Below are 27,931 nucleotides of genomic sequence, written 5' to 3'. Positions count from 1 at the left end.
TGATCATGTGACCTCAGCGCTTTGATGTGAAGCGCGTGTGTCAAACTGTCGGATAGTAGCAGAATCACTGAACTGTCATTGTATTAAGAAGCATGTGTTGGCGGAGCGCGCTTTAAATACCTGTCTGCTGAAGTTGAAAGGAGCACTCATGGGTAGGTCTATATAATATCATTTTTCTTATATGATAGTATTGCGTAATTAGTTTGTTATTAAATGCGTTAACAGTGAAATTGTTTCATTTCGCCTTGGGTTTGTTTGTTTTCCCTGTTTTAAAGAGAGAGCAAGGTTTTAAACGCTATGCTATTCTCACAAGAGTTGTCTTATTTGAACACTGTAATTCATTTCTTCCTTCTTCTAAACTGTTGTTATCTGCCAATGTGTTATAAATAGAAAAATGGGGAAGTATTATAAACATTTGCTTATTTAGTAGGCCTAACTTTTGTACATTTAACTCACTGAAATACTGAGGTATCTTAGCCCAATGGTCTTATTTTATATTTTCATAAAAAATATATATATATATTTTTACCCCACAAATATCAAAACATTAATGTATCTGCTTTGTCCAGTTCTTAAAAACATTGTATAGCCATATGGCTATAGACTTGTGAAACTTTCTATAAAAGCATTGAGTGTGGTATATAAAGTGTACATTGTAAAATACCGTGCATGATATGAACGCAGTCTATTTTACAAACTTCTTGCAACTATTTAAACTGAGCATTTGGATATTTACCAAGTCCACAACAAAGTTACAGTAAGTGTAATCACAGTCTAACTATTTTATTTGTTGGTTTGTTTGTGGAATCTCCAGACCCTCTTGGCGCCAGCATGCATTGTGTAATGATGTGGTCCATCTGTAAGGATTTTTCACATCAGATTGCTTCCATATACTGTAATGACAGGAACAAGCTGGAAGATGTATGTGTTTGTGCATGGAAAGAGGGTGAATGAGGGTAGAGAGCTGTAGAGCATTCAACCTCCTGTGCAGAAAACAAACTTTTAGCCTTAGATCTCATTGCCTATTGAGAAATGGTTCCAGCATGTATTTATGCACGTATGTCTGTGGTTTGGGTTACTAAGAATTATGTTCTTACAATGGATATAGGAACTAGATTGATTTAGATTCCTCTTGTGTGATATATATGGGTGTGTGTTATAAATGAAAATACATGCTTCCTATTTCAGGAAATGTGTTGTGTCCAGCATCCAAGGGAACTCTTTTAGTGCTTTTTAAAAATCATATAGTTGGTTGAGAGAATGTTCACTTGTGTATGTGACAAAGAAACCACAATTTTATGCTCTCTTTAAAATCCTCTATTGCTCTTTCACTCTCAATGTATTGGTCACATGTGTCTTTGTCTGTTTGCAGCTGTGTTACACACTCACATACACACTAGTTTCACTTCAGACTATTTCCATGCTATGGATGTCCCCAAAGACAGAATCAATAGTGTGAAGAACACAACAATGCACCATTGATGCTGCAGTTCAGAAAGCGAGAGGTATGACTGAACTCCTGTTGCTTTCATAAACACTATAACTTCCCTGATCTGTGATTAGCTGTTCAATCTGCAGGTGAGCTGGAGTGTGTATAATTTCATTATACTGTCATTTTAATTCTAGGGCCTGTACTAGCCACACACTGTATGCTGTGACCGTTCTCAGATCTGACCACTGACCTCACTGTATGTTCCCATGAATAACTTCTGCAAATTGATTTTTTTTAAACCGCTTTGAGGAAATGATCTGATTAAGATCTTATGCTTGCATTTGTTTTTGTTTGTGCAACATTTTTGTACTTAGTGCTGTGAACTAATTAAAAAAAAAACTGCTTTCGAAAATATTTGTTTAATAGATTCAAGAAATGTCAGGCAGACAGGGCCGTCAGTGTGTAATTGTCTCTTTGAGGGCATGATTATAGCTTCTAGACTCTAAATACAGGCTCATAGACAAAATCTTTCATCCATGAATAATAAAAACTCTACAGAGAATGAAAAGGGAGACAAGAGCATGGCAAATACAGTACAAATGTATGCATCGGTCATTCTGAAAACACATTTATATCAGAGTTATTTTATTTAGTGATCCTAATGCCTTCTCTGACTTGCAGGACTTTAAAAAATAACAAAAGCAACATGGCGATGGACTCGTCTTTACAACTCAGACGGATAGACAGAAGTGGTAGCTTTCTTCAGGTAAGATGATCATTCTGTGTTTTAGAATGTTTGTTCAGTTCTTAACCTGCACTTAAATTTTAAAGGGTTAGTTCACCCAAAAAGGAAATCATCAATTTCTCATCCTCATGTCGTTCCAAACCCGAAAGACCTTCGTTCATCTTCGGAACACAAATGAAGATCTTTTAGATGAAATCTGAGCGATTTCTGTCCCTCCGTTGACAGCTACGCAACTGACACTTTGAAGTTTCGTAAAACTAATCCATATGAATTGAGTGGTTTAGTCCAAATTTTCTAAAGAGACGCGATCACTTTATATGATAAACAGATTTAATTTAGGCTTTTATTCACATATAAACACTGATCAGCAAACATAGACAGAAGCTCATTTACTTGAAGCGTGAGATCAAACTTGCTGCGTAACACATGAGAATGAACCTCATTGGTTCCCACATACGTCAAACAAACATGCTTGAGCTTCCGTTTACCACAACTGAAGTGTGAGTTGATGAATGTTTATAATTCAATAAAAGCCTAAATCAAAAAATCTGTTAATCATATAATTATAAAGCGATCGTGTCTTTTCAGAAAATTTGGACTAAACCGCTCAATTCATATGGATTAGTTTAACAATCTCTTTGAGCTTTTTGAATTGTGTCAAAGTGGTATTTGCTGATTCCCTCTCTCAATTTAAGTGTTTGGGATTTTTTTAAACCTGTTTTACTCTCTGACTGGTGGAAATCGTAAATGTAAATCATAGAAAAGTAGTCACACACTTCTCCTTAATGATGACATGATTTAAAGCATAAACTTTTAAGGTTTACACTCATAGCAAAAACAATGCAAAATGTATAGATGTAATCGCTCAATGATCCTGGCTTTACTACATTACTGCACACTCTTGAATAGAAGGCTGCAGTAAATGAACATTATATATCCTTTAGATGTAAATGTTTTTAATTGATGCACTAAAATCATTTTTATATCCAAATTCATGTTTCTTAGTTTATAAATCTACGCTGCCTTTGTGCTTAAAACATTTCTGTAACATTTTAATAAGAGCAGGACATGCAGATGGTGCTACCGACTCTCATTATCCAATGCGCTCATGCAGGGACTGTTTTTGGATTAGTATAAATATCCCCATTCTCCTAAAGAACATTTTCTGTTCCACTGCGTACATTCACTGGCTGCCTGGTGTCCCTTGTAAAAATCAATGGACAGACAGTGTGTATATGTGTGTGTGTGTGTGTGACTGCAGCCGGGCTTGTTGCCCGGACAGAACCATTCAAGCGTCCCATAATAGATGTGTCTGCACATCTCTCTTTCTCTCTCCTTAATTAGTCCTTCATTGCTTCTTCTCCCAGGGCTTTTTTTGCTATCTTATTACTCAGTCTAAACAGTTGCTCTCTCTGTTCCATCCTCATCCTCCATCTCACTCACCTAAAGTTTATCTTCCATAGTATATATTTTATTTTATGACGTTCACTCTGTTAATTAATCAATATTAGGAATTTCAACATAGAGCCTTTTGACTCTATTTTTATCTGGATATAATGGCCCTCAATTTAATCCAAAATAGTCCAAAATTGCAGGTCAACATTAAAAGCCCAGGAAGTTGGCACACTGATACAAAATATTTACATGGAGTCATGGAGTCCCATATTTTACTTTACTTTGAAAGTAGTTATGGTTAGAATTTCACTAACAGCCTGTCAGGCACTGCTTTTTATGTTGTTTATCTACAAACTACACGCACAGTTGTTTTTACTATGCAGAAAATTCAAATATATGTAATATAGAACGAGTTTGGGAACTGTATCAAACTAGTCCTGCTCCTTTGTTCACTCGACATGCATGTTACCTCAAATCATGCACCTTGTTGAGAAGAGATGTGCTATTACTTTTCCAAAAGTGATATTTCCTGGACAATCAAATGCACCCAAAAAGTAACTTCTTATAAACCCAAAGTAACTTCTTATAAACCACTCAGAATACCAGTAAAACTGCTGATGATACGTTTTACCCTTTTCAACTATTTGTCTTGTCATTTGGTTGTCATAGAACCCATACAACAGAAAGGAAAAAGTGTTTTTTCAGTCGAAACCCCCCCCCACCCCCCACCCCCCAAAAAAAACTTTAGATCATGTTTTTAGTTTAGTTTGTAGTGTATTTGCATATCTACATGCAAGTACTTGCACAGAGTATTTGAAAAGGCAAGACTTCTTAATGGTTCATTACAACACTGTGCTGTGATGGTTGAGTTGTGTTGCCATGGTAAATACCATTTCCTGTCGGGGAGAGTAGATTAAGAACACAGGAAAGTGACTAACTTGCTTCCTGCTCATGGATAGATGTCCGAGGAGGCTGAAGCGGTTTCTCTTGTTTTGGTCACAAATAAGCCTCTTTTAGCTTGTTTTTACAGTATTTTCCAGCTTTCTGTTTTTTTTCTTCACTGTTCTCTACAGGTTTCCTGTCAGTTTCTCTTTTTCTTAGATTCTTTATTAGCAATATTGCCAATGTGGATTTAAAAAGATCACTACAGATAATAATTCACCAAAAGATTTTGGTGCTTGGACAACTTTATTTTTTTGATCAATGTGCAGCTTGTCGATGCGTTTGCATCATCACTGGGTACGTTGGAGCAACAAATGGTTCATGCTACGCAGGAAAAAAACAGAGATCCAGTCAGAGATCCAGACACTTCTATGTTCATAGAGTGAGTACACATACCGTACACGTGATGAGAATTCATTAATAACATCATTGTACAATAAGCTAAATAGGAGTGCATTTAAATGCAGCTATACCTGTATTTCCTGTACTTTTAATAGATGCATTGCTTTTATATATATTAAGTTAATGTACTGTAATATGTCATTACATTTCCAAAGAACCTCTATATGTTTTACAGTGTCCAGTAGAGGGCGCCAGTCTCTATTCAGTCTTTGCTTCCATTAGTCTTTGCAACCACTACACCCATCCCCTGTTTTGTTCTCTGTAGGATAGAGGGAGGGATGAGCACTGTGTGTCTACAGTATCCTGCATTTGATGGGGATGGTACAAGCACAAGTTTGAATGTGTTGGACAAACTGATACACACACACCCCATCTGGCTTCTGCTTTCCATCGACCAGCAAGAGGCCACTGGCATCCTACTGCAGCAACCAGCCGGGGTAAAACGTTTGAGAGAGTAAACACAAAGATACGAAAAAAATATTTATATTTTTTTAAATAGTTCACAGAATTTCAAATTCTGTCATCATTTACTCACCATCATGCTGTTCCAAATACATTTGATTTTTTTGTGAAAGACACAAGGATGTCCAGATTGCTGTTTTCCATGTAAAAAAGCTCCAGAAATGACAAAAGTATCATAAAATGTTTCATGCATCTTTTCTGAGTCTGAAGCCATAATTATTGCTTTGTGTGTTAGAAAGATTATTATTTACAAAAAATTTTGCCCTCAAACTCATCTCATTCAGACTCACTTACACAAGGGTGAATAAATGCAGAACAAAGAATTTCCATTATTAAATTATTATTAAAATATGAACTAGAAACTTTGATTGAGACTTTTGATAAATACATTAGGGGGCCTCAGGATGACTTATTTAGGTATTTAAATTAATACATTATTATTAGTACATTAAAATAATCTCATTTAAATTAGCATGTAAAGCACATAAAATCAAGATCATATTTTCTCTCCTCAATAACTATTGTTTTTATAGAAGAATGTACAGTTCATGAAACTTTTGGTATTCAAAAATGAATCATGATTAATTAAAGGGATAGTTGACCTAAACATTAAAATTATCCCATGATTTACTCACCCATAAGCCATCCTAGGTGCATATGACTATCTTCTTTCAGACAAACACAATCAGAGTTATATATCTAAAAATATCCTGGCTCTTCCAAGCTTTTTAATGTTAGTGAATGGAGCGCTGTATTTTGAAGCCCAAAAAAGTGCATCCGTCCATCATAAACGTACTCCACGCGGCTCCAGTGGGTTAATAAAGGACTTCTGAAATGAAGCGATGGGTTTTTGTAAGAAAAATATCCATATTTAAAACTTTATAAAATATACTAACTTGATTCTGGCAAATGGCCGTACGCATCGAGTTACAGCAGATGAGTAACCTCTGACCCAATGCATGAATGGTAATGATGAACACGGAAGCGCAGAGGATGGAGCAAAACAAAACATCGGTTATGAATTAGAAGTCTAAAACAAGATTTTTTTAAAGAGAAATTTCTGAGGATTACGATATAAGAGAAGAGGAGCTTGAGTTTGTTGCACAGCCCTATAAACTGCGAGAGGCGTCTAAGCTTACAATACTCCTATGTCATGCGTCGGGTAAGAGGTTACTCTTAACTCTTAAAAGGTGCAGTGTGTAAATTTTAGTGGCATCTAGCAGTTAGGTTGCGAACTGCAACTAACTACACACACCCCTCACACCCCTCCCTTTCGGAGAAGCTACGGTGGCCATCTGGTCAACACAAGACAAAGATGTCGTTGTCTAAGAAAGCAGAAAGTAGCCTGTGTGAAGCAATGAGGTTTCTTCTTCTCTGCTTCTAATAAACCAGACTACTACTACTGCTTTGTGTCTATTCAACATAGTGATGATGCAAGCTGCCTCTAAAAACACAAACGACTTAGAATAAGAACAACATAGTGGCTAAACGAGCTCTGTAAAGTGTTTGTCCGTTTAGGGTTGCTGTAGAAACATGCCGGCACATAATGGCGACTTGGCATGTCGGGGGACCCGCGGTGTATGAGATAGAAATGACTCATTCTAAGGTAATAAAAACATAACGGTTCATTATGTAAGGTCTTTATGTACCACTGAAACGTCTCGGTTACGTATGTAACCCTCGTTCCCTGAAGGAGGGAACGGAGACGTACGTCAGTAGTGACCGACGAATCGGGATATCGCTAGAGAGCCCCTATCAGCTTCGAGAGAACTAAAACAAGCCAATGGAATTGGCGTGCGATATTTGCATAATGCGCACCTCCCCTAACAGGTGGATATAAAAAGGGGGGCAGATGCAATCGCACTCTGTTTTTCGCTGAGGAGACAACCGGTGTCCGCACTGCAGCGAGGGTACAGAAACTGTGGCGACGGGACGTACGTCTCTGTTCCCTCCTTCAGGGAACGAGGGTTACATACGTAACCGAGACGTTCCCTTTCAGTCGGTCACGTTCGACGTACGTCAGTAGTGACCGACGAATTGGGATCCCAACTAAAACGCCACAGTTACGAAACCCCTTCCAGTGCCCAGCGCAGGCTCTAGCCACCCGTCGCACCAAGGGGACGGAGAAGGGGGCGAGCTTACGCCGGGAAGTCTGCTGCTGTTCCGATATACCCACTAAGTAAACTAGACTACACTGGGGAAGCGAACCCATAAGGAACGCTGCGGAAACCACTACCTACCCAGAGGGGAAGGAATTTACATGGAAAACATATGGACTGGCCCGCAGGGCAGAACGCATAGGAGTCCCTGGGATGGCTCCACCTGAGTAGGGGGAGACTCATCTGACAGGAGAAAGCAGAAGCTCTGCTAAGGGAAAGACACGGGCTCACCGTAGGGAGTAACCGTGGACAATACACATATGGAATCACTCACGTAGAGGGATTGCAACATATGGAACCCAACCAACAGACAATATCGAAGATGGATGTTTGTCTGGCATCAGACACTCCGCAATGCCCGAGCCGAAGGTGGAGGAACTCGACAGGGTTCACCGAACGGGGAACACGACTGGAGTCAACAGATGCACATATCCGGCCCAGGGGGCGGGAGTGGCATTGCAAGCCGACACGAGCACAGGTTCAACGCGTCTACCGGCTGGTGGAAGCGAGTACACGGGAAGAACCAGCTTACACGTAAGCTAAAAACCCTAGCAAACGTGTTTGGTGTCGCCCAGCCCACAGCTCTACAATCTGGTCAGCGAGGTGCCATGAGCCAGCGCCCAGGAAGAGGCCACTCCTCAGGTGGAGTGGGCTCTCAACCCGAACGGGCAAGGCACGCCCTGGGAACATAAGCCAGGGCGATGGCATCCACTAACCAGTGGGCCATCCTCTGCTTGGAGACAGCCTTTCCCTTCTGCTGGTCTCCGTAACAGACAAAGAGCTGATCTGAGGTCCTAAGCTTCAAGTTCTATCCACGTAAACACGCAGGGCGCGAACTGGACAGAGCGAAGCTAGGGCTGGGTCTGCCTCCTCCGAAGGCAGTGCTTGCAGGTTCACTACCTGATCTCTGAAGGGAGTGGTAGGAACCTTGGGCACATATCCAGGCCGGGGTCTCAGGAAGATGTGAGAATCCCCAGGCCCAAATTCCAGGCACGATTCGACCGAAAATGCGTGCAGGTCCCCTATCCTCTTAACATGAAGCCAAAGCAACCAGGAGGACGGTCTAAGAGACAGTACTTTTAACTCGACTAATTGCAAAGGCTCAAGGGATGACGCCGAAGTTAGCTAAGAACTAAGGTGAGATCCCTAGAGGGTAAGGAGGGTGGGCGAGGAGGATTCAGTCCCGGCTGCAGATGCCACATGCCCCAGGAGCCTCTGAAGTCTTTCAGTGGGGCCGCCGTCCTGCGCTTGAGCGAACTCAGGCAGTTGGGTCTTTGGGTCAGCTGGGACGAGAGCAAACTCGCCCCCGGGCAGAGGATCTCTTTTCTCAGTCTCGAGCTAGACTCGGTCGCCCGGATTGTGCGCCTCTCTGAGGAGCGCGTCCAGTCGGTGTTGAACTGCCTGAGTTCGCTCAAGCGCAGGACGGCGGCCCCACTGAAAGACTTCAGAGGCTCCTGGGGCATGTGGCATCTGCAGCCACTCAGGCAGTTCAACACCGACTGGACGCGCTCCTCAGAGAGGCGCACAATCCGGGCGACCGAGTCTAGCTCGAGACTGAGAAAAGAGATCCTCTGCCCGGGGGCGAGTTTGCTCTCGTCCCAGCTGACCCAAAGACCCAACAGGCTGAGGTGAGCTAAACCATCTCCCTGTGTACGCACAACTGCTTCGCGAGCTGGCCAGGAACAACCAGTCGTCAAGGCAGTCGAGAATGCGAACGCCCTGTTCCTTGAGGGGAACAATGGCCACCTCCGCAACCATGTAAGGCGTGGAGCGACAGGGCCAGCCCGAAGGGTAGGAGTTTGTACTGACATGCTCGACCCGAGCGCAGAATCGAGACATGAAAGTATGCATCCTTCAGGTCGAATGCTGCAAACCAAACCCCGGGACGGACGCACTCGAAAATGCGCTTCTGCATGAGCACCTTAAACGGCAGCCTGAAGGTACCGGTTCAAGACGCGCAGATCCAGGATTGGCCATAGCCCACCGCCCTTTAGGGTACAATGAAGTAGGGCTGAACCTGACTTCAAATCGGCTGGAGGGACCGGCTCGATTGTATCCCTCGCCAGGAGGACAGCAATCTCCACTCGGAGAACAGGTGCAATGTCCAACGACACCCAAGTGAAGTGGACACCCCTGGACGCCGGAGGACACCGGGTGAACTGAATCGCATAGCCGAGTCTGTTAGTATGAATGAGCCAGCGGAACGGGCTGGGGGCACTAACCAGGCCTCCAGACACCGAGCCAGCAGAACCAAACGCACCACAGACGTACCGGGGGTGGGGCAGCGAACCAGAGTACGGGGATCCGACTCGGGCGGCATGGTAGCGGCCCAGAGTGTGATCAGTCTCTGCGAGGTAGCAGTGCGTATGGGAGACGGCACACGGGGCGCGGCCTGCACCAACACACTGACACCTGCTGGCGAGGTGAGAGGGGGCTGGGAGTAGCAACGCGGGGCGCTGCACACCGCCAGCCACACTCTTGGGACGTAGAGGATCGGAAAACAGTTCTTAGTGGGTACCGCTGGACTCCGGAGAGCCAGCGGCGGAACAGACCAATTCTCCACCCGGCCCTCCTCCGGGGGAGGGAGCGATGCGAGCATCGTCCCCCGAAAGAACCGTTTACGTCAGCTCCAGGTCGCCATATCTCCAGGACCGTCTCCCGCTAGTCAGGTGACTGCGGGTTGAGCGGGCTGGGTTCAAGGCCAGTTTGTGAGATGAGCGCATCGAGAAAGCACACTTTGACGACGGCACATCCCAGCAAGACTCGCCAGGGGTGATTCTGGACCACCATGGTGGACATTGTCTGGCCAGGGGCCTGCGCTATGATTTGCATCCTGCGTAGCTCAACCCCGACTCAGAACTACCCACATGCAATGAGTGCTTTGACCTACTGCAGACTTGCCAGGGGCCAAGACTCATGCAGGGCAGAGGTGGTGTGCCCGTAGCACTGCCACCCCACCCTAGGGGGTAGTGAGAGAGAAAAAAACGTAGTGCAGATTATGACCCTCTTGGCGTTCCATATTAACGCCAAAAAAGGCCACAAACCGCCAAGTTTTTTCCATGCACATCCGGGCTAAGCCAGGGGGCGGGGCAAGGCGAGTACGCGTCGCACGACACCCCCAGGGGCCCGGGAAGCATGGTTGCCAAGTCTGAATCCGATTCGGCATGAGCACGCCACAACCGTGGGACGCTCAGCTTCATCTTCATGTTCAGAGCCCAACAATACTCTCTCGAATGTAGCAGTCGACATCTGATCCTCTGCTGGAGCCCTGACTAAGATGTTAGGTCCTCCATATTTATTTTAAGGAGGACCAGCAACAAATTGCAGAAGCTACCAGCCATGTTGGACAGTGAACGTGGCCGCCCAACTGGACGACACACGGCACCCTGGGCACCGACGTGGCCATGTTGTTCCTAAACATGATCCACCCACGAACATAGTCACAACATGTTTGCGATGCACTAGAGGAGGGGGGGGGCCACGGAGAATGACTCGGCGGGTATTGCCCCACTGTGATCCTCTGGTCACCCAGGCTTATTAACCAAAGTAGCACTTTTCTGATTCAGAAAAATAACTAGATCGGGGAATAAGGGAGGGGACTCCACCTCATTAAAGGCAGCCGAGTCTCGACCGTGCATCTAGAGCGCCAGACAGCGTGCAGGGTTGCCGTGGCAACGCGCGCTGTCAGCCGGCAATTCGACGGCACACAGCGCGCTGAGCGCTCAAGCCCTTACGAGAAACAACGCGCCGACGTGGACATATTTCCATAAGAAAATATGACCACCCACAAACACCGTCTCAGCACGCTAAGCAGACATGAGAGAAAATGATCGTGGCCGTCAGAGAGGATAGGAAACGACCGCCTCCAGAAACGCACAGACAGAATGACATCTTGAAAAAGACGCAGTGTCTGTCTGTGAAGCTCTTTTAGAAGGGGAAACTTCAGCTCTTTTGTGTCGAGACACAACGAGTTTAGAAAAACACAGGAGGAACCAGACCAAATCGCAGACCAACCAGTGGAATTACAGCGGAACGCTGGGAATACAGTAGATGTTTCCACCCTGCTCACTCCAACTCGCGACCTCGCTGCAGGCGTCGTCACACCAACACAAGCGCCGAAACTTCTTCAGAGGCTTGAAGTTCTAACAGCCGCAGGACACCAGGTAGGCTCCGAAGCGAAAGACAGAGTGCGAGTGCATCTGCCCCCCTTTTTATATCCACCTGTTAGGGGAGGTGCGCATTATGCAAATATCGCACGCCAATTCCATTGGCTTGTTTTAGTTCTCTCGAAGCTGATAGGGGCTCTCTAGCGATATCCCGATTCGTCGGTCACTACTGACGTACGTCGAACGTGACCGACTGAAAGGGAAACATAGTTATGTATATTACATTGCATTTCTGTCAATAGATCCTCCCAAATTTTACACTCTGCATGGACGTTTAAGTCTACGGACGTTTGCCGGAAGCTAGTTGTTATATTTTAAAAGGTTTAAAATATGGATATTTTACTTGCAAAAACCCATTTCTTCACTCCAGAAGGCCTTTATTAACCCCCTGGAGCCGTGTGGAGTACTTTTATGATGGATGGACTTTTTTGGGCTTCAAAATAACGCCCCATTCCCTACCATTATAAAGCTTAGAAGAGCCAGGATATTTTTTGATATAACTCCGATTGTGTTCATCTGAAAGAAAAAAGTCATATACACCTATGGCTTAAGGGTGAGTAAATCATGGGATAATCAGGGGATAACTACCCCTTAAATTTAATATATCAATATATCAATCAATATATAATATATCAATACTCTCATTTTAAAACCACCGCATTCGAACACTTTAAGCAAATCCTCCTCCAAAAAACAACAACAAAAAAAGGTTCTTTCTTCCTGTTTCAGGTGTTTTTGGTCTGGAGGTCATCTGTCCTGCAAAAAAAGGTCTTGTCATTCCACATGGATGGTACCTCAGACTCCTCGGTGATTCACATCCCTTTAAAGGAGAGCCAGTACAGTATGTCAGGTCTCTTATATCATAATAAGCCATAACTTTTGTTGACACTCTGCTCACATCTATTTATGAGTACTGTGTCACCTTCGGTTCAGTATGTTTGGCTGTGAAAGATTTGTGGAGATTTCATCTTTCATTTTATGGTCTTTTTATCTATTATCTCTTTTATGATTTGTTGACATTGAGGGGCCTGTTGCTTTCACATGCAGTTGAGAGGTCAAAGACTGCTTGCCATAGACTGAACACACATGCACTTCTCTATGTAAAATCACTTTATAAATCTCTGTTTTATAAAAGAATAGGACATTTTTCCCCTTTAGTTTCACAGGTAGTTAATCAGTTGTAATAACCTGAACGGTTGTTTGCAACTGGCTTGGTTTGAAACAGAGGCACCATATTTGTAGCTAAATGTCACAATAGTGGCCTGGCAGTATTTCATGCATTTACAGCAGTGCAGTTCCAAGAAATTCTCCATGTGAAATATCAGACACACCCTAGTGTTTTTGGCCTGGGCACAATCCAGCTGTGAATATCCTTTGTGCCTTGGAAATGAATGTGGTCTGAGTGGCGCTGGAGGCTTATGAACATTTTACCTGCCAAGTTCAGAGTCAGTTCAGAAATTTCCTGCAATTTTCCATAAATTCCCAACAAATGTCCCTAGTGCTGATTTGTTGGAATGGTGGAAATGCTTGGAGATTAGATAAATATCTTAATTCTTGTATATTGTTCTTTTTTTCCAGCATTTTCTCTGGAGGGTTCAGGAATTAGTTTTGCTGACCTCTTTCATCTTGTGGCCTTTTATTGTATTAGCAGGTAACACTTTTTTAAATGACTGACAATTGTTAAACTAGTCAAGTATTAGACCACTAAGGCAAACATCACTATTGCAATTGCTAATACATACTATGAGGAATTTGAACAAATCCATAACCCTTAGCATTTTACTTTGCCATGTAACTCAACCACTCACATTTTCTTCATAGCATATAAAAACAATCCACTATGAACAATTTGATTTCATACATTTGGAATGGATGAAATGTTCATTGCTGTCTTGTTGTCTTTACCTTGACTGCAGAGCTAAAGCATGATAAGGGCATAAAAGACTGCATACAATATTTATGTGTAAAGATCAATGAATGATTGTGCAGTAATGAACCCACTGCTCATAAAACCCAATGATATCCATCACCTTATCAACAACAGGATATAGTAATATATGGCTCTAAGTTCAAATTATTTTTTTGATGTCATCCATAAATAAGAATATTGCAGCAGTTCTCCACGTTATGTTTGTTTTCTCAAGCTGCTAATAGAAACTGAAAGTCTGCCTTCTCTCTGATCAATACCAATTTTTTACCGCCCATTAAGAGTAGAATTATTAAATTAGCTAAATGTAATCTACATTAATAAATTGACCTGTCACCATTAATGTAAGAAAAGAGTGAATAATTTTGTGTGTTTTCTCCCACTCTTCTTTTATTACCCTCTTTCACGCACTATTTGTCTGTCTGGCTCTCTTTGTTTCATATTAGAGACATTCTGCCGTCTACCCTGAAGCTTCCTGAGGCAATACACTCAGCTGAGACCCTGTCAGATCTGCATGAGGTGGCCCAGCAAGGGGCAGGTACTGACCTACCTAATCTGACACACATGACTATTACAGGCTGTCAAGTTTAAAAAAATTAAATATTACTTCAAGATTACAACCCAGTGATCCTTGCGCACTGATTAAAAACAGTAGCACTATTCTAACTCGGCCGCACAGTTTTCTTTGCTCATGTCTCTCCCCAGGGTACTAAGTGAGTCAGGACTGCCACTGGTGCTCCGTTCAAAACAAATACATAACATGACACGCCTGGAGAGCAAAGTGTGTTTTTAATACAATCAACAATGTTGCATGTCCAAGTAATAATTATAAAAGTAATATATTAGTATGTTCTAATATATGTTCTAATATTATTAGTAAGGTTCAGACCAGTATCAAATAGTTTGTCAGATAATAAAGAAACATTGCAATGTTCGTAGGGAAGACGGTAACTCGGATTGTCTCATGAGTAAATGTGTGTTTGGATTTGTCACTTTACCACAGCTGCGAACATGCTGGCCTACTATTCTGTTCCATGTTGTTATTATTAGTCAGGCTGACATTCCAGATAGTGTGTGAGACTATGTGAGCTAATTAGAGCATAGAGGTTTCTGAGGGAAAGAGTGTGTGTGTGTGTGTGTGTGTGTGTGTGTGTGTGTGTGTGTGTGTGTGTGTGTGTGTGTGTGTGTGTGTGTGTGTGTGTGTGTGTGTGTGTGTGTGTGTGTGTGTGTGTGTGTGTGTGTGTGTGTGTGTGTGTGTGTGTGTGTGTGTGTGTGTGTGTGTGTGTGTGTATGTGTGCGTGTGTGTGAGAGAGAGAGAGAAACTTGGCAGACACAGTCATATTCAACTAAAAAAGAAATCAGTCATGGGTCTTCCTTTGTTGTTTATCAGCAATAGCTTCGTTCTGCCCTAGAGAAAATGCATTGTTGAGAAGTTAGAAATTAGCTAAAAAAAACACTTAGAATGCCTTAGTCACCACATAATAAAATCCTGGCACCCATCCACAACATCTTTGAAATGTACATCAAAGTTGCAACAGAACAATTAGATTTTTGATTTAGTAATTTAGGTGAAGGACAAGTCTCATTTGAAAGATGCTGACTATCAAAACTACATTTTCCTAATAGAAACTGGCTTAGCAAACCAACATGAGAAACCATACTGAAATGGGTGGGGAGAGAGACAGAAAGCATGGGGAGGAGGAAGAGGAGGGGTTTGGTGTGCTCTGTTAAGTCTACCTCCCCATAAACGCTGTCTGTTTGGAAAAAAATGAGTCAATGAGTTTTTGGCCGGCTTTGTGTTGGGTGTGTTTGTATGGCATTTGTGAATCAGCTTTCTGAAATGCACAACTGAGCTCACTAAATTTCTCCAAGAACTTCAGTTGACTTGAGGACGAGAGAAGTGAACAGACGCTTCAGCCTGGCTGTAACTAGATATAGCCACACACACTCAAATTCATATGTGTGCTGACAGCGCGTGGTCGTCTATGGTAGGAAGCTGGAGAGGGTGTGTTAGCTGCTTTTGTGGTTGTGTTTGTGCAAAGATTGTGTGTATGTGGAGTTAACCATTAATCTGATTCTTTTTCATTCCAGCGTTCTGGGAATATTCTGTCAAAAGTCAACAAGTGCCAAAGGGTTCTCTGGTTCAGGAAAGACCGTCAATCTCTCTGCACGACAACTTCTCTGACATCTTACTGATAGAGGATCAAACCTGTACCCCAACTGGGAATCTAAATGCCTCACTACCTCTGACTGACAACTGCTCTAATGCTCCTGAAGGCGAAAGAAGTTGCTCCAACAGTGCTTTGTCTTTTATCAACCCTGTCTTCCTCAAAACACAGCAAGATCTCACTGGAAATGCTGCAACAGTGATTGCAAAAGATACAACTGTAGAAAACGGAAAATCTCGTCCCCCTCCTCCACCAAGGCCACCTCTGCCTCGCATTTTGGTTCATACCCCTTCTTTACCCCCAGGTCCGAGGACTATGCCTTTGAATGCTGGCAATACCAGAATGAGTCAGAGACCCAAATCAATTGCTGGTTCGGTGGGATCCAAACCCCCCAGCTCTAAGAAACCTGCACCTCAACTTCCACCACGACCTCCACAACCACCAGACATCGACAGCTACCGCTGCACCATTGCGTTAGATGATGATACCATCTCCAGGGCCCTGTCTCTAGCCAGTCGGACGCATACAACTCTCAACCCAACCAAAAGCACCATTCTGCAGCAATGGACCGGACCAGAAGAGAAAGGGCGAAGCTCAAGTGGTTTGTCCACTTCCTCATCTGACTCTCTGGATTCTCCTCCACATCCTCTACCTTTGGGACTATCCCAGGGTGTGGGCCAAGGCCTCTCCACTGATGACAGCAGTGATGAGTATGACGAAGAAGAGGAAGATTATGGTGTGGGACTTGAAAGGGACCTGCATCTTCGCCTTCGTTCTTCCCGCAAGACAAAAAGACTCCTGGCGGTCGAACTAGTTGGGGCTCATCCAAGATCACTTGTTATCCCACAAGCACTAAGGGGGCAATTCCGTAAGGTCCGAGGTGTCCTCAATGTTCTGGCTACACCTGAAAAACGCATCTTGCTCCGGATCATTGAGTTATCCCAGGACAAAGGTTCCTACTTTGGTTGCCTGGTGCAGGACTATTTGAGCTTTGTGCAGGAGAACAAAAACTGCCACTCATCCAGCCAGGATCTTCTGCAGACGCTCCGGCAGTTCATGACCCAGATGAAGGCTTACCTCATACAGAGCTCAGAGATGAACCCACCCATAGAGTCTTACATACCTGAGGACCAGATTGGTAAGAATATTTCAGTTCAAGTCTATTAGGGTCATGTTGAACCATTCGAACAAAGAGAACAATTTTAAAAGCACCTTTAAACCTAAAAATGGCTTACTTCAAGGGTGTCCAGTCCTGCTTCTGGAGCACCATTTTCCTTCAGGGTTTAGCTCCACCACACTTGCCTGGAAGTTTCTAGTAATCCTAAGTTGGTTTGGGAGTGTTTAATTAAGGTTTAGAGTTAAACTCTGCTGGATGGTGGGCCTCCAGGATCAGGATTGGACACCCCTGACTAGTTTTATCCCTGAGTTTAATCTACTATATAGTATCTAGAAATTGTTTGTTGTGGCATTTTGAAGTGTTAGCTTCCTTGTCTTTTAGATATGTATCATCAGCTTGACTGTGCAGTTTGCAAACTCTTTAATTCAAGTTTAATTCAAGGTCTGATTCCTTTGACTTATCTGTTAAAGCATTGCATGTCAAAAAGATGCATATTGTCCAAAAAAAAAAAAAAGTGCTACAATTGTGGATTACAATTATGTTATCATTATACAGTATATACCTGACATCAGAAACATGTTTTGTTTTGAAAGCGAGTGTACCCTTATCAGTACAGAGCTGCTTTTGTTTCCTTTGGCTTTTGTGGAAAATGCAGGTTAAAATGTTGTTGATAGTGTGATGGAAATAGAAAAATAGAATTTTTATCTTAGTCTGTCAGTGGAGGATATAGTTCATTCATATCATGGCTGTGACTCTTTGGGTAATTTCCATTTAGTCCTTTGGACAGGCAGTGTCTTTAAAAGATTTGTTTGGTTCTATGAAAATAATTTTTTAATGGTGTAATCGGTAAGACTTATGTAGCTCTTTTTTAATCTGCCGTGAGCACTACCTACTTGGCCACGGCTTGGATGTGGAGATGTTTTATTGTCAAATGTTAAGATTCAGATACCTTTCAAGTTAATCTCTTTTCCCTGTACTTGCACTGTAAAGTGTATGTATTAACTAGTCTGTTTTTTTATAAAGAATGACAGCTTCAAACCAGATTGCTCTGGAAATTAATATTGAGCTGAAAAAAGGAGCACAATCCACACAGAAGAGCATTTTGAAATAAGATTAAATTAAGTTCATTCTAAGACAAATATGCTATAATCCTGTCTCACAGCACTAATTTTTATAGGTCTTCAGTTAAAATCCACCCTGTGGTTAGTGGTTTAGGACCAATAAACAGAGCTTGAAGGCAGACATTTTAGGACTCTACATAAATACTTTTTTTGTTATCATGCCAAAAGTAATGCTTGCATAATAAACCTAAGGCAAGTAAGAAAGTGTTAAAATGATAAATTCTTCACTTCTTCATGAGTGGACAAGTTACATTAGAGTAATTTATTCCTATAAAAGGTTGTCTGGCTGTTCAGTTTAAAGCAGGGGTCAAACGCAGCCCTGCAGAGTTTAGTTCCAACCCTGCTCCAAACACACATTCCTGTAGTTTTCAAATAGGCCTGAAGGACTTTATTAGTTGTATCAGATGTGTTTAATTAGGGTTGAAGCTAAACTCTGCAGGACTGTGGCCCTCCAGGAAATGAGTTTGACATGGTTTAAAGATAAGCTAATGTATTGTTTACCTCATTAATTAATGTTTTGAATGAATGAAAATTAATGAATGAATTAGGCATTTATATAGCCCTTTCTTATGTGCTACTGTACACCCAAAGCACTTTACCATCATATCAGGGGGTCTCTCCTTAACCACTACCAGTGTGCACTGTGCAGCATCCACTTGGATGATGCGGCGGCAGCCACTGTACAACAGCGCCAGGGCGCTCACCACACACCAATTCAATGGATGGGGATTATTTGGAGGCCATGATTGGTTTTCGAAATGACAGATTTTTCTTTGTTAAACTGTAATGTTAATAGCTTTGAAATAATATGGTGATACTATGGTTAAAAATAACCTGTAAAGATGTAACAAAAATCAGTCTAATTTTTAAAGGTATGGCACCTTTAAAAACGCTTTTTTTACAAGATATAGTATATGTCTAAGGTGTCCCCTGAATGTGTCTGTGAAGTTTCAGCTCAAAATACCCCATAGATTTTTGGGGCATCATTAACTATGCACCGATTCATGCTGCGGCCCCTTTAAATCGCGCGCTCCCTGCCCACTCTGAGCTGTCGACTATAATACAGTGCATTTACAAAGTTCACACAGCTAATATAACCCTCAAATGGATCTTTACAAGAGATTTATAAAGAATGAAGATGTGTTTATGAATTATACAGACTGCAAGTGTTTAAAAATGAAAATAGCGACGGCTCTTGTCTCCGTGAATACAGTAATAAATGATGGTAACTTTAACCACATTTAACAGTACATTAGCAACATGCTAACGAAACATTTAGAAAGACAATTTACAAATATTGCTAAAAATATCATGACATCATGGATCATGTCAGTTATTATTGCTCCATCTGCCATTTTTCACTGTTGTCCTTGCTTGCTTACCTAGTCTGATGTTTCAGCTGTGCACATCTAGATGTCCTGCCCTTGTGTAATGCCTTGAACATGGGCTGGCATATGCAAATATTGGGGGAGTACATATTAATGATCTCGACTGTCAGTCTGTCAGACTGTCAGACTGACAGTCGGTGTTATGTTGAGATTCACCTGTTTTTCGGAGGTCTTTTAAACAAATGAGATTTATATAAGAAGGAGGAAACAATGGAGTTTGAGACTCACTGTATGTCATTTCCATGTACTGAACTCTTGTTATTCAACTATGCTGAGGAAAATTCAATTTTTAGGGCACCTTTAAAATTTCTTAAATTTAAGATGCTTAATTGGACATTATCTTTCTTTCTTTCTTTTTTGTACAGTTTGATGTTTCATGTGGTCATAGCATCTTGAAGATCATACCAAGGCTAAAACAAATCTTTTAATGTATTTATCTGAGGCTACAGAATAGTACTGTGGCCATACCAGGATACAGTGAAAGAATCAGATAGTAATACAAATCATATATCAATGAATATCAGGATATTACAATGTGCAACAGCCATGGTGCTTTTTGTAAGTGGAATTAAATATTCAGAATATGCTGCACAATTAAAATTGTGTAATTGTTTCAGACAGAAAAAAAATATATATTTATATTTTTCATTCTCTTAATGTTGGAATGTCTGTTTTTTGAGGTCACAATAAAGATGAGCTTCAGTGACAACCATTGCAGCAGTGTAGCACAAGAACTGAGTGATTTGTGTTTGTAGGAGTGAATCATTCTATGTAAATGTATTTTTAAGTTGATGAATTTATTGTTTTTTATGCTTTCCATAATTCATCATGTACAGCCATTTATTATGATAGTGAATCTGTAAGCTACAGGTGCTTCTAATATCTGGACCTCTTGTCTTGTGTACACTGTGTTTTATTATATTACAGGGTTAGTTTCACCCAAAAATGAAAATTCTGTCATTAATTACTCATGCCATTTCAAACCCGTATTTTAATAAAATCCAAGAGCTCTCTGACTCCTCCATAGACAGCAATTCAACTACCACTGTCAAGGTTCAGAAAGGTACTAAAGACATTGTTAAAATAGTCAGCATGACTACAGTGGTTCAACCTTAATTTTATGAAGTGATGAGAATACTTTTTGTGTGCAAAAACAAAACAAAAAAAACACGGAAGCGCTGCACTGCGTTCACTACGTCAGGAGATCTCTTGAGCTCTTGGATTTCATCAAAAATATTTTAAGTTGTGTTACAAAGATAAACAAAGGTCGTATGGGTGTGGAACGACATGAGCGTGAGTAATCAATGAGAGAATTTTCATTGGGTGAACTAACCCTTTAAATATAGAGGTTTATTACAGTAATGGTATTGTCATAGTGTGTAATTGCTTGTTTTATAACTCTATAATGTAGAGACAATTGATGTGATGCCTGCTTTTGTCCTTATTTGACCGTCCCTTTGTGTCTCAGAGAGCCTTCGGCAAGACTTGAATCCCAGGAGCTTAGGCCTATTATATCTTGTAACATTTGTGTCAGCTTTTTCATGAACTCAGCAGACACTACGCTCAGTAAGCAAAAAAAAAAGTGTGTGTGTGTGTGAGATGTTTACTAGTGGAGAACAGAATACCATTTGGATATTTGTACTATTCTTCACTTTGAATTAAAAGGTGTTTCAGTCAGAATTTCATAATGGTTCGATCTACTCAATCTATGGCTAAAAAAAGACATTCGGAACAACATGACAATGAATAAATAACTATTCCTGTAGTTGTACTCCTGTCTGTAAAGTAACAAGTTAATCTGTAAAGTAGCAAGTTTAAAAAGTAATGCCTTTTTTGCTAACTTTTTATCACTGTGAAGATGTTAAATTTCTCTAAAAATCTAATGTTAAAGCGTTAACTGAAACTCCATCTCATTCTCAGATCCGGTGTTGGAGAAGGCCATGCATAAGTGTGTGCTGAAACCCCTGTATGGCTGCTTGCAGTCAGCGCTGCATGAGTTCCAGGTGGCCGATGGAGTGTGGCAGAGGCTGGAGGAGAATCTGGCCCTGGCCAAGGCCAAACAGCCTCACGAGCTGGGAGCGAATGCAACGCGGCCACCAGATGCCTACGCCATCCACCGCATCCGCAGAAAACTCAGAGCCATGTGCAGCATATACTCACCTGAGAGGAAGATTATGGTGCTGCTGAAAGTCTGTAAACTCATCTACAATATTATGCAAGAAAATGAAGGTGTGTATAGGTGGAGTTATGTCTCAGGTGTTTATTTAAAGGCTTTATGTGTGTTTATGTTTTAGGTGTGTATTGCTGCGTCCTAATTCACCTACCTATACTATACCTTAAAATGATGTACTCTTTTTGTGAAGAAAAAATACTTCTGAGTTTGTAGCAGAATAGTAGGCAAGCTTTGGGACTGTTTTTCATCTGTCACAGTGAAAATCCTCCATATTCAATTTGATTTCCTACTGTACCGTTGCGTGTCTTTCATGCGGAGAACTCTCCTCATGTGTTTGAATAATGATGCACTTAAAAAATAATGACCAAACGTATATTTAGAAAAGTTCGCAATGTTGTTGCAGATGCAGTATAATGTGGATAACACTGAATAAATATTTTTTCATCAGGTTAGATAGATAATGATTATTAAACCCCTTTATCTAAACCTCTCTACTTAACCGTCTGTCTCACACATTCACCATGTTTGTAGTGTTTTAACAATTTTATTTATATTTGTAGTTCTTAATCTAATCCTCGACCAACCAATAATGGGATGTGGGCAATATTAGCCATTAGAGTGTGCATGGATCTGCACTTCGGATTCAGTAGAAACAGTACATCCGTACCTTTGGAATACTCATTTCAACATACTACAATTTGGGACACCAATTCTTATTTTAGATACTATTTAGGATGGATTGTATGTGAATTGGGATGCAGCATACGAGACTAGTAATTGAAAGTGAAAGTATTTGCACCTTAATCAAGTGGAAGGTTCTTGCTGGATTGGCTTGTGTAAAGGTCACTAATAAATGTTTCCTCTGTCTGCGCCAGTGAGGATGTTCGGAGCGGATGATTTCCTGCCCATGTTGACATATGTGTTGGTCCAGTGTGACATGCCTCAGTTGGACACTGAGATCATGTATATGATGGAGCTGATAGATCCCCCATTACTGCATGGAGAAGGTGTGTCAATATGTTATATTTGTGTAATAATTTATTTAAATTAATGTAAGCAGGCAAATAATTTTATTTTTTTTTTTTTACAAATTTGATTATTTGTTCTGTCAAAGGGAACAATTGAAGAGCTTCAGAACAAAAACATTATTTGTTTCTCCTGTAAAACATTTGATGTAAATTCTCTTTCTTGGTTTGTAATGACTGAATAAAAACCCATTGTAATATTAGTTAATTTAAAGGGTTAGCTCATCCAAAAATGAAAATTCTGTCATCATTTACTCACACTCATGTCTTTCCAAACCCATAAGACTTTTGCAAACACTCTTGAGCTTCCGTGAGAAAATTTGAATGCTGTAAACATTGTTTTCTGATCAATGTTTATATGTGAATACAATCCTAAATTCAATCTGTTCATAAAGCGATCACATCTCTTCAGAAGACTTGGATTAAAACGCCTGATTCGTATGGACTTATCTCTTTATGAATGTTTTAAAGCATCAGAGATTTGGGTGAATGGATGGGTAGAAATCTCTCAGATTTCATTAAAAATATCTTTATTTGTGTTCCAAAGATGAACTAAAGTCTTGGGTGAGTAAATTATCGCTGAATATTTATTTTTGGGTGAACTAATCCTTTAATAATTGTGCATTCCATGGAACAAACAGTTGGAGGAGTTTCAGAACGGACAAGCATTTTCCATGTGTGACGAACATCCTAAGTTCTGTTCTCAACAGAGTAATTTCCTCCAAGGGTGTGTTTCTCCTGTTCTCAATGATCTTAGTGTGGCAGCCATTAATAGAAAAGATTTAATGTATTGTATGTACACAGTCAGGTCACAAACCAGATGATCATTATGGCATTATGATCCGTCCTCATTATAGTGGTTGTTCACGCTTGTGAACTATACACTACCATTCAAATGTTTGGGGTCAGTGTGATTTTTTTTTTTTTTTTTTTTTGAAAGAAATTAATACTTCTATTGAACAAGAATGCATTAATTTGATCAAAAGTGACAGTAAAGGCATTTATAATGTAACAAAAGCTTTTTTTTTAACTTTCTATTCATCAAAGAATCCTAAAAATGAATTACAGTTTTTAACACTGATGAATAAGAAATGATTCTTAAGCAGCAAATCAGAATATTAGAATGATTTCTGAAGGATCATGTGACACTGAAGACTGGAGTAATGATGCTGAAAATTCAGCAGGAGAAAAATATGAAAAAAGTTTAGTAAAGTTTAAATTGTAACAATACAAAGATGAGCCAAAATATTATGACCCCCTGTCTAATAAATATACTGTTGGTCCTCCGGTTGGTGTCGACCCACCGAGGCAAGGACTCTACAAGTTCCCTGAAGGTCTGCTGTGGTTTCAGGCACTAAGACATTAGCAGCAGATTCTTCAAGTCCTGTAGTTTGCGAAGTTGAGCTACCATGGATCGAACTTGTTGGTCCAGCACATCCCATAGATGCTCAACTGGATTCGGGGAATTTGGAGGCCCTTGAATTTTTTCATCACGTTTCTCAAGCCATTCCTGAACAATGTATGCAGTGTGGCAGGCTGCATCATCCTGCTGAAAGAGGCCACTTCCACCAGGGAACATGATTATCATGAAGGGGTGTACCTGGACTGAATTGAAGTCCACATGAATGGCCTGACCCATGGTTTCCCAGCAGAGCATTGCTCAGAGCATCACACTCCGCCCACTGGCTTTTCGTCATCCCACAGTGCATCCTGGTGCCATCACTTCCTCAGTGTCCACGTAAAATAAAAGAAAACAAGACTCAATGGACCAGGCGAAAATCTTCCACTGCTCCAAGGTCTAGTTCAGACACTCTTGTGCCTATTGAAGCCACTTTTTACAGTGGACAGGGGTCATCATAAGTTCTCAGATTGTCTGCAGCCCCATACGCAGCAGTGTGATGCACTGTGTGTTTGCAACACATTCCTGCCCTAAAATTTTGTGTGACCTGTGCCACAGTAGACTTTCTGTTGGCTCAGACCAGATTGGGTTCATTGCCCTCGTGCATCGATGAGCCTTGGACGCCACCCTGTTGCCGGTTTGTTAGTAAAATTTCACCACTGCTGATCGGGAGAAATCAGCCTTTTCAGAGATATTCTGACCTAGTCTCCTTGCCATAACAATTTGGCTCTTGCCAAAGTCTCTCATATCTTTATTCTTGCCCATTTCTCCTGCATCCAACACGCTGATTAAGAGAACGTGTTGTTTGCTTACCATCTAATGTACCCAGACCTTAATATGTGGCCTTATTAGTTGTGGCCTTATTAGTATGTCCTGTGACTGGTCATAATGTTTTGGCTCATCTGCGCATTTAACAATATTACTGATTTTACTGTATTTTTGATCAAGTAAATGTAGCCTCAGTGATCTTATTTCAAAAACTTTAAAAAAGCTTATCAACCGCAAACTTCTGAACAGCAGCATAAAGCAGCACTTTATGGTATTGAGTTTTGGAAGTAATTTTTTTTTTAACTGTATAAGACTCTCATTTTGTCTTGATCCTGTACAGGAGGTTATTACCTCACCAGTGCATACGGAGCAATGTCACTGATTAAGAACTTCCAGGAAGAACAGGCTGCACGGATTCTCAGTTCTACAGCACGCGACACACTCCACCAGTGGCACCAGCGTCGCACACTGCAGAGAAACCTGCCCTCAGTGGACGACTTTCAGGTAAAATCCTGACCTCTGAACAGTTTGTGGTCAGCATTTATCATAGTTCCTGACTGGACTATTTTCATTCCATAACATTTTCTGAGTGGTTTTAAACTCACTATAATGTCTATTTGTTTTTTTGTGAAGAATTACATGCGCGTGGCACTGCAGAAGGCAGATAGTGGCTGCACGGCTAAAACCCTTCAGGTGCGGCCCTACGCCACAACGGAAGAGGTGTGCCGCCTTTGTGCACTTAAATTCCGTGTGTCTGATCCGGAAAACTACGGCCTCTTTCTTTTCACAGAAGAAAGCAGCCAGCAATTGGCCGCAGACACACACCCACAGTGGATAAAGGCAGAGTTACACAGTCGACCGAAGCGTCAACACTTTTACTTTGTCTACAGGACGATAGCCAATTTAAGCTGTTCCACGCCTGTGTCTTCAAAGCAGGACATTGCCTGAACTCTCAATAGCAGGAAAATGTGTATAAAGATTGCAAGATGAAAGATCTTCTGTTCAATGATACACCGACTCGATAAAAAGAATGATGACGCTTTCCGTGAATAGGGTACATTTGGGTTGTTTACTTTAAAAACAGTCTTGGATAACAGGGTTGCAAATTTAGCCTCAATTAAGTAAGGGCTAGCTAGTTTGGGACTAAATGTTGGTTTGTATTTATGGATATAACTTATATTTCACAAAAAAATGAAAGAAAATGTTATTTTGGTCGTATTTATCTTACACTAACCTTGGTAACGGGGTTGAAAAGATTAGCTTGATGATTGCAGTCAACATAACAATGAGAATATGAAATTAGATAATTGTTATTTATTGGATATTGCAATTTTAGAGAATGTGTGAGAAATGTGGGAAAATTTTGCCATAACAGGCTTACATGCAAAATGTGGAAGAAAGCTAAATATTATGTTTTTGGTTTCAATAATGACATTTTTTTTTTTTTTTTTTTTTTATCAAATATTTGTATTAGTTCCACAGATTAAAATTATAACATTGTATGATAAATCATAATTGTATGCTGGTATAATTTCAGTAGTTCATACTACAAATCTGACAATTAAAACATGGGGTTTTGTGCCTCTAATGTGTTGTGGGACACCATAGTGTGCCATATTCATGGAAAGTGCCAAATATATGCATATTAAAATATGCAAAATATTGTTACTTCACATAAAGTTATGTTTTAAATAGAAAGTTTAATAGATCTCCTGGATATAAGATATGGCATTTATTGGGCATTGTCAGTAATGTGGTATTGAACCTGTGAGATATCCTTTGATTCAGTATGAATGTAGCATCTGTCCCCAAAAATGCCAGTACTGAAATGAAAGCCATATTTTGCCATTGTTATATGTATACAAAGGTGTCAGGGATTCACTCATAGAGTTCTGTACATAATCTTTAAGCTATTTTTGTATTCAGGTCGAGTGAGTGTCCAGAGCTTTCGCTTCGTCAGAAGAATTGCCACCTCTGCTGTCATGAGACTCAATCAACACAGAGAAAAATCTTTAAGGGAAGAAGCTTGCAGAATGAGAGCTTCAACAGAGATAATGCATTATCATGTGGCTTTAGCACAATAGAGATGCATCAGTGTGACTTTGCAAACTGATAAATTGGCTGAAGAAGCATTTTTCTCACTTTGTTCTTGTGAAATAGGAACACTTTGCTCCTTATACTTCAGCCAGTGTCTAAATGTGCTATACTGTAAACATGTCATATATTTTTGTGACACAACACGTATGATGCACTTAGTGCTGAGAATGTGATTTTTACCTGAGCTGTCAATGATGTAATTTAAATGCTGATCTTGAGAATATTTTACTCCTTTTGGTGGTATTTAAATGACAGGAAATAAAGCGTGTCTTTATTCTTTTTATTATCTCAAACTGTTTAAAATTACATTATAAAAATGTTTCTTCGTGTGCTTTTTATTAGTAAAATATTATTTAATTTTTATTTTTATTATTATTTTAAATAATTATATTAATTATTTAGTAATTTATTATTAATTATATTAATGTTGCAAAAATATTCTTAAATGTGCCCTCTAATGAAAAATTGAATTTATCTTGGCATAGTTAAATAACAAGAGTTCAGTACATGGAAATGACATACAGTGAGTCTCAAACTCCATTGTTTCCTCCTTCTTATATAAATCTCATTTGTTTAAAAGACCTCCGAAGAACAGGTGAATCTCAACATAACACCGACTGTTACGTAACAGTCGGGGTGTACGCCCCCAATATTTGCATATACCAGCCCATGTTCCCAACATTATGAAAGGCATTAGACAAGGGCAGCCAGTGTTAACCCCTGGATCTGCACAGCTGAATCATCAGACTAGGTAAGCAAGCAAGAACAATAGCGAAAAATGGCAGATGGAGCAATAATAACATGATCCATAATATCATATTTTTAGTGATATTTGTAAATTGTCTTTCTAAATGTTTCGTTAGCATGTTGCTAATGTACTGTTAAATGTGGTTAAAGTTACCATCGTTTCTTACTGTATTCACGGAGACAAGAGCCGTCACTATTTTCATTTTTAAACACTTGCAGTCTGTATAATTCATAAACACAACTTCATTCTTTATAAATCTCTCCAACAGTGTAGCATTAGCCGTTAGCCACGGAGCAC

At 40.7% G+C, this 27,931-nt stretch overlaps 1 protein-coding gene across 5 annotated transcripts; it reads left to right on the top strand.

Moving 5' to 3' along the window:
• The first annotated feature begins 16 nt into the window (after positions 1-16).
• On the top strand, positions 17-27,195 carry rin2b (Ras and Rab interactor 2b). 5 transcript variants are annotated; one of them, XM_067374841.1, is made up of 14 exons: positions 17-152; positions 1,373-1,505; positions 1,627-1,688; positions 2,114-2,198; positions 4,784-4,896; positions 5,182-5,353; positions 12,433-12,544; positions 13,282-13,354; positions 14,077-14,168; positions 15,722-16,936; positions 21,345-21,653; positions 22,473-22,604; positions 25,130-25,293; positions 25,423-27,195. In XM_067374841.1, the coding sequence occupies exons 4-14, from the start codon at positions 2,139-2,141 to the stop codon at positions 25,735-25,737; spliced, it is 2,757 nt and encodes a 918-aa protein (XP_067230942.1). In that variant the 5' UTR covers positions 17-152; positions 1,373-1,505; positions 1,627-1,688; positions 2,114-2,138; the 3' UTR covers positions 25,738-27,195. The 5 variants fall into 5 exon arrangements, with proteins under 5 accessions (XP_067230942.1, XP_067230944.1, XP_067230941.1 ...); XM_067374843.1 differs by lacking the exon at positions 1,627-1,688 and having other exon boundaries at positions 25,423-25,509; positions 26,716-27,192; XM_067374840.1 differs by lacking the exon at positions 1,627-1,688.
• Positions 27,196-27,931: the final 736 nt, after the last annotated feature.

Source organism: Chanodichthys erythropterus, chromosome 21 (genome assembly GCF_024489055.1).
Source record: "Chanodichthys erythropterus isolate Z2021 chromosome 21, ASM2448905v1, whole genome shotgun sequence".
Taxonomy (NCBI): Eukaryota; Metazoa; Chordata; class Actinopteri; order Cypriniformes; family Xenocyprididae; genus Chanodichthys; species Chanodichthys erythropterus.
The sequence above is the reverse complement of the archived record's forward strand: the minus strand, read 5'-3'. Positions and strand labels throughout refer to the sequence as shown.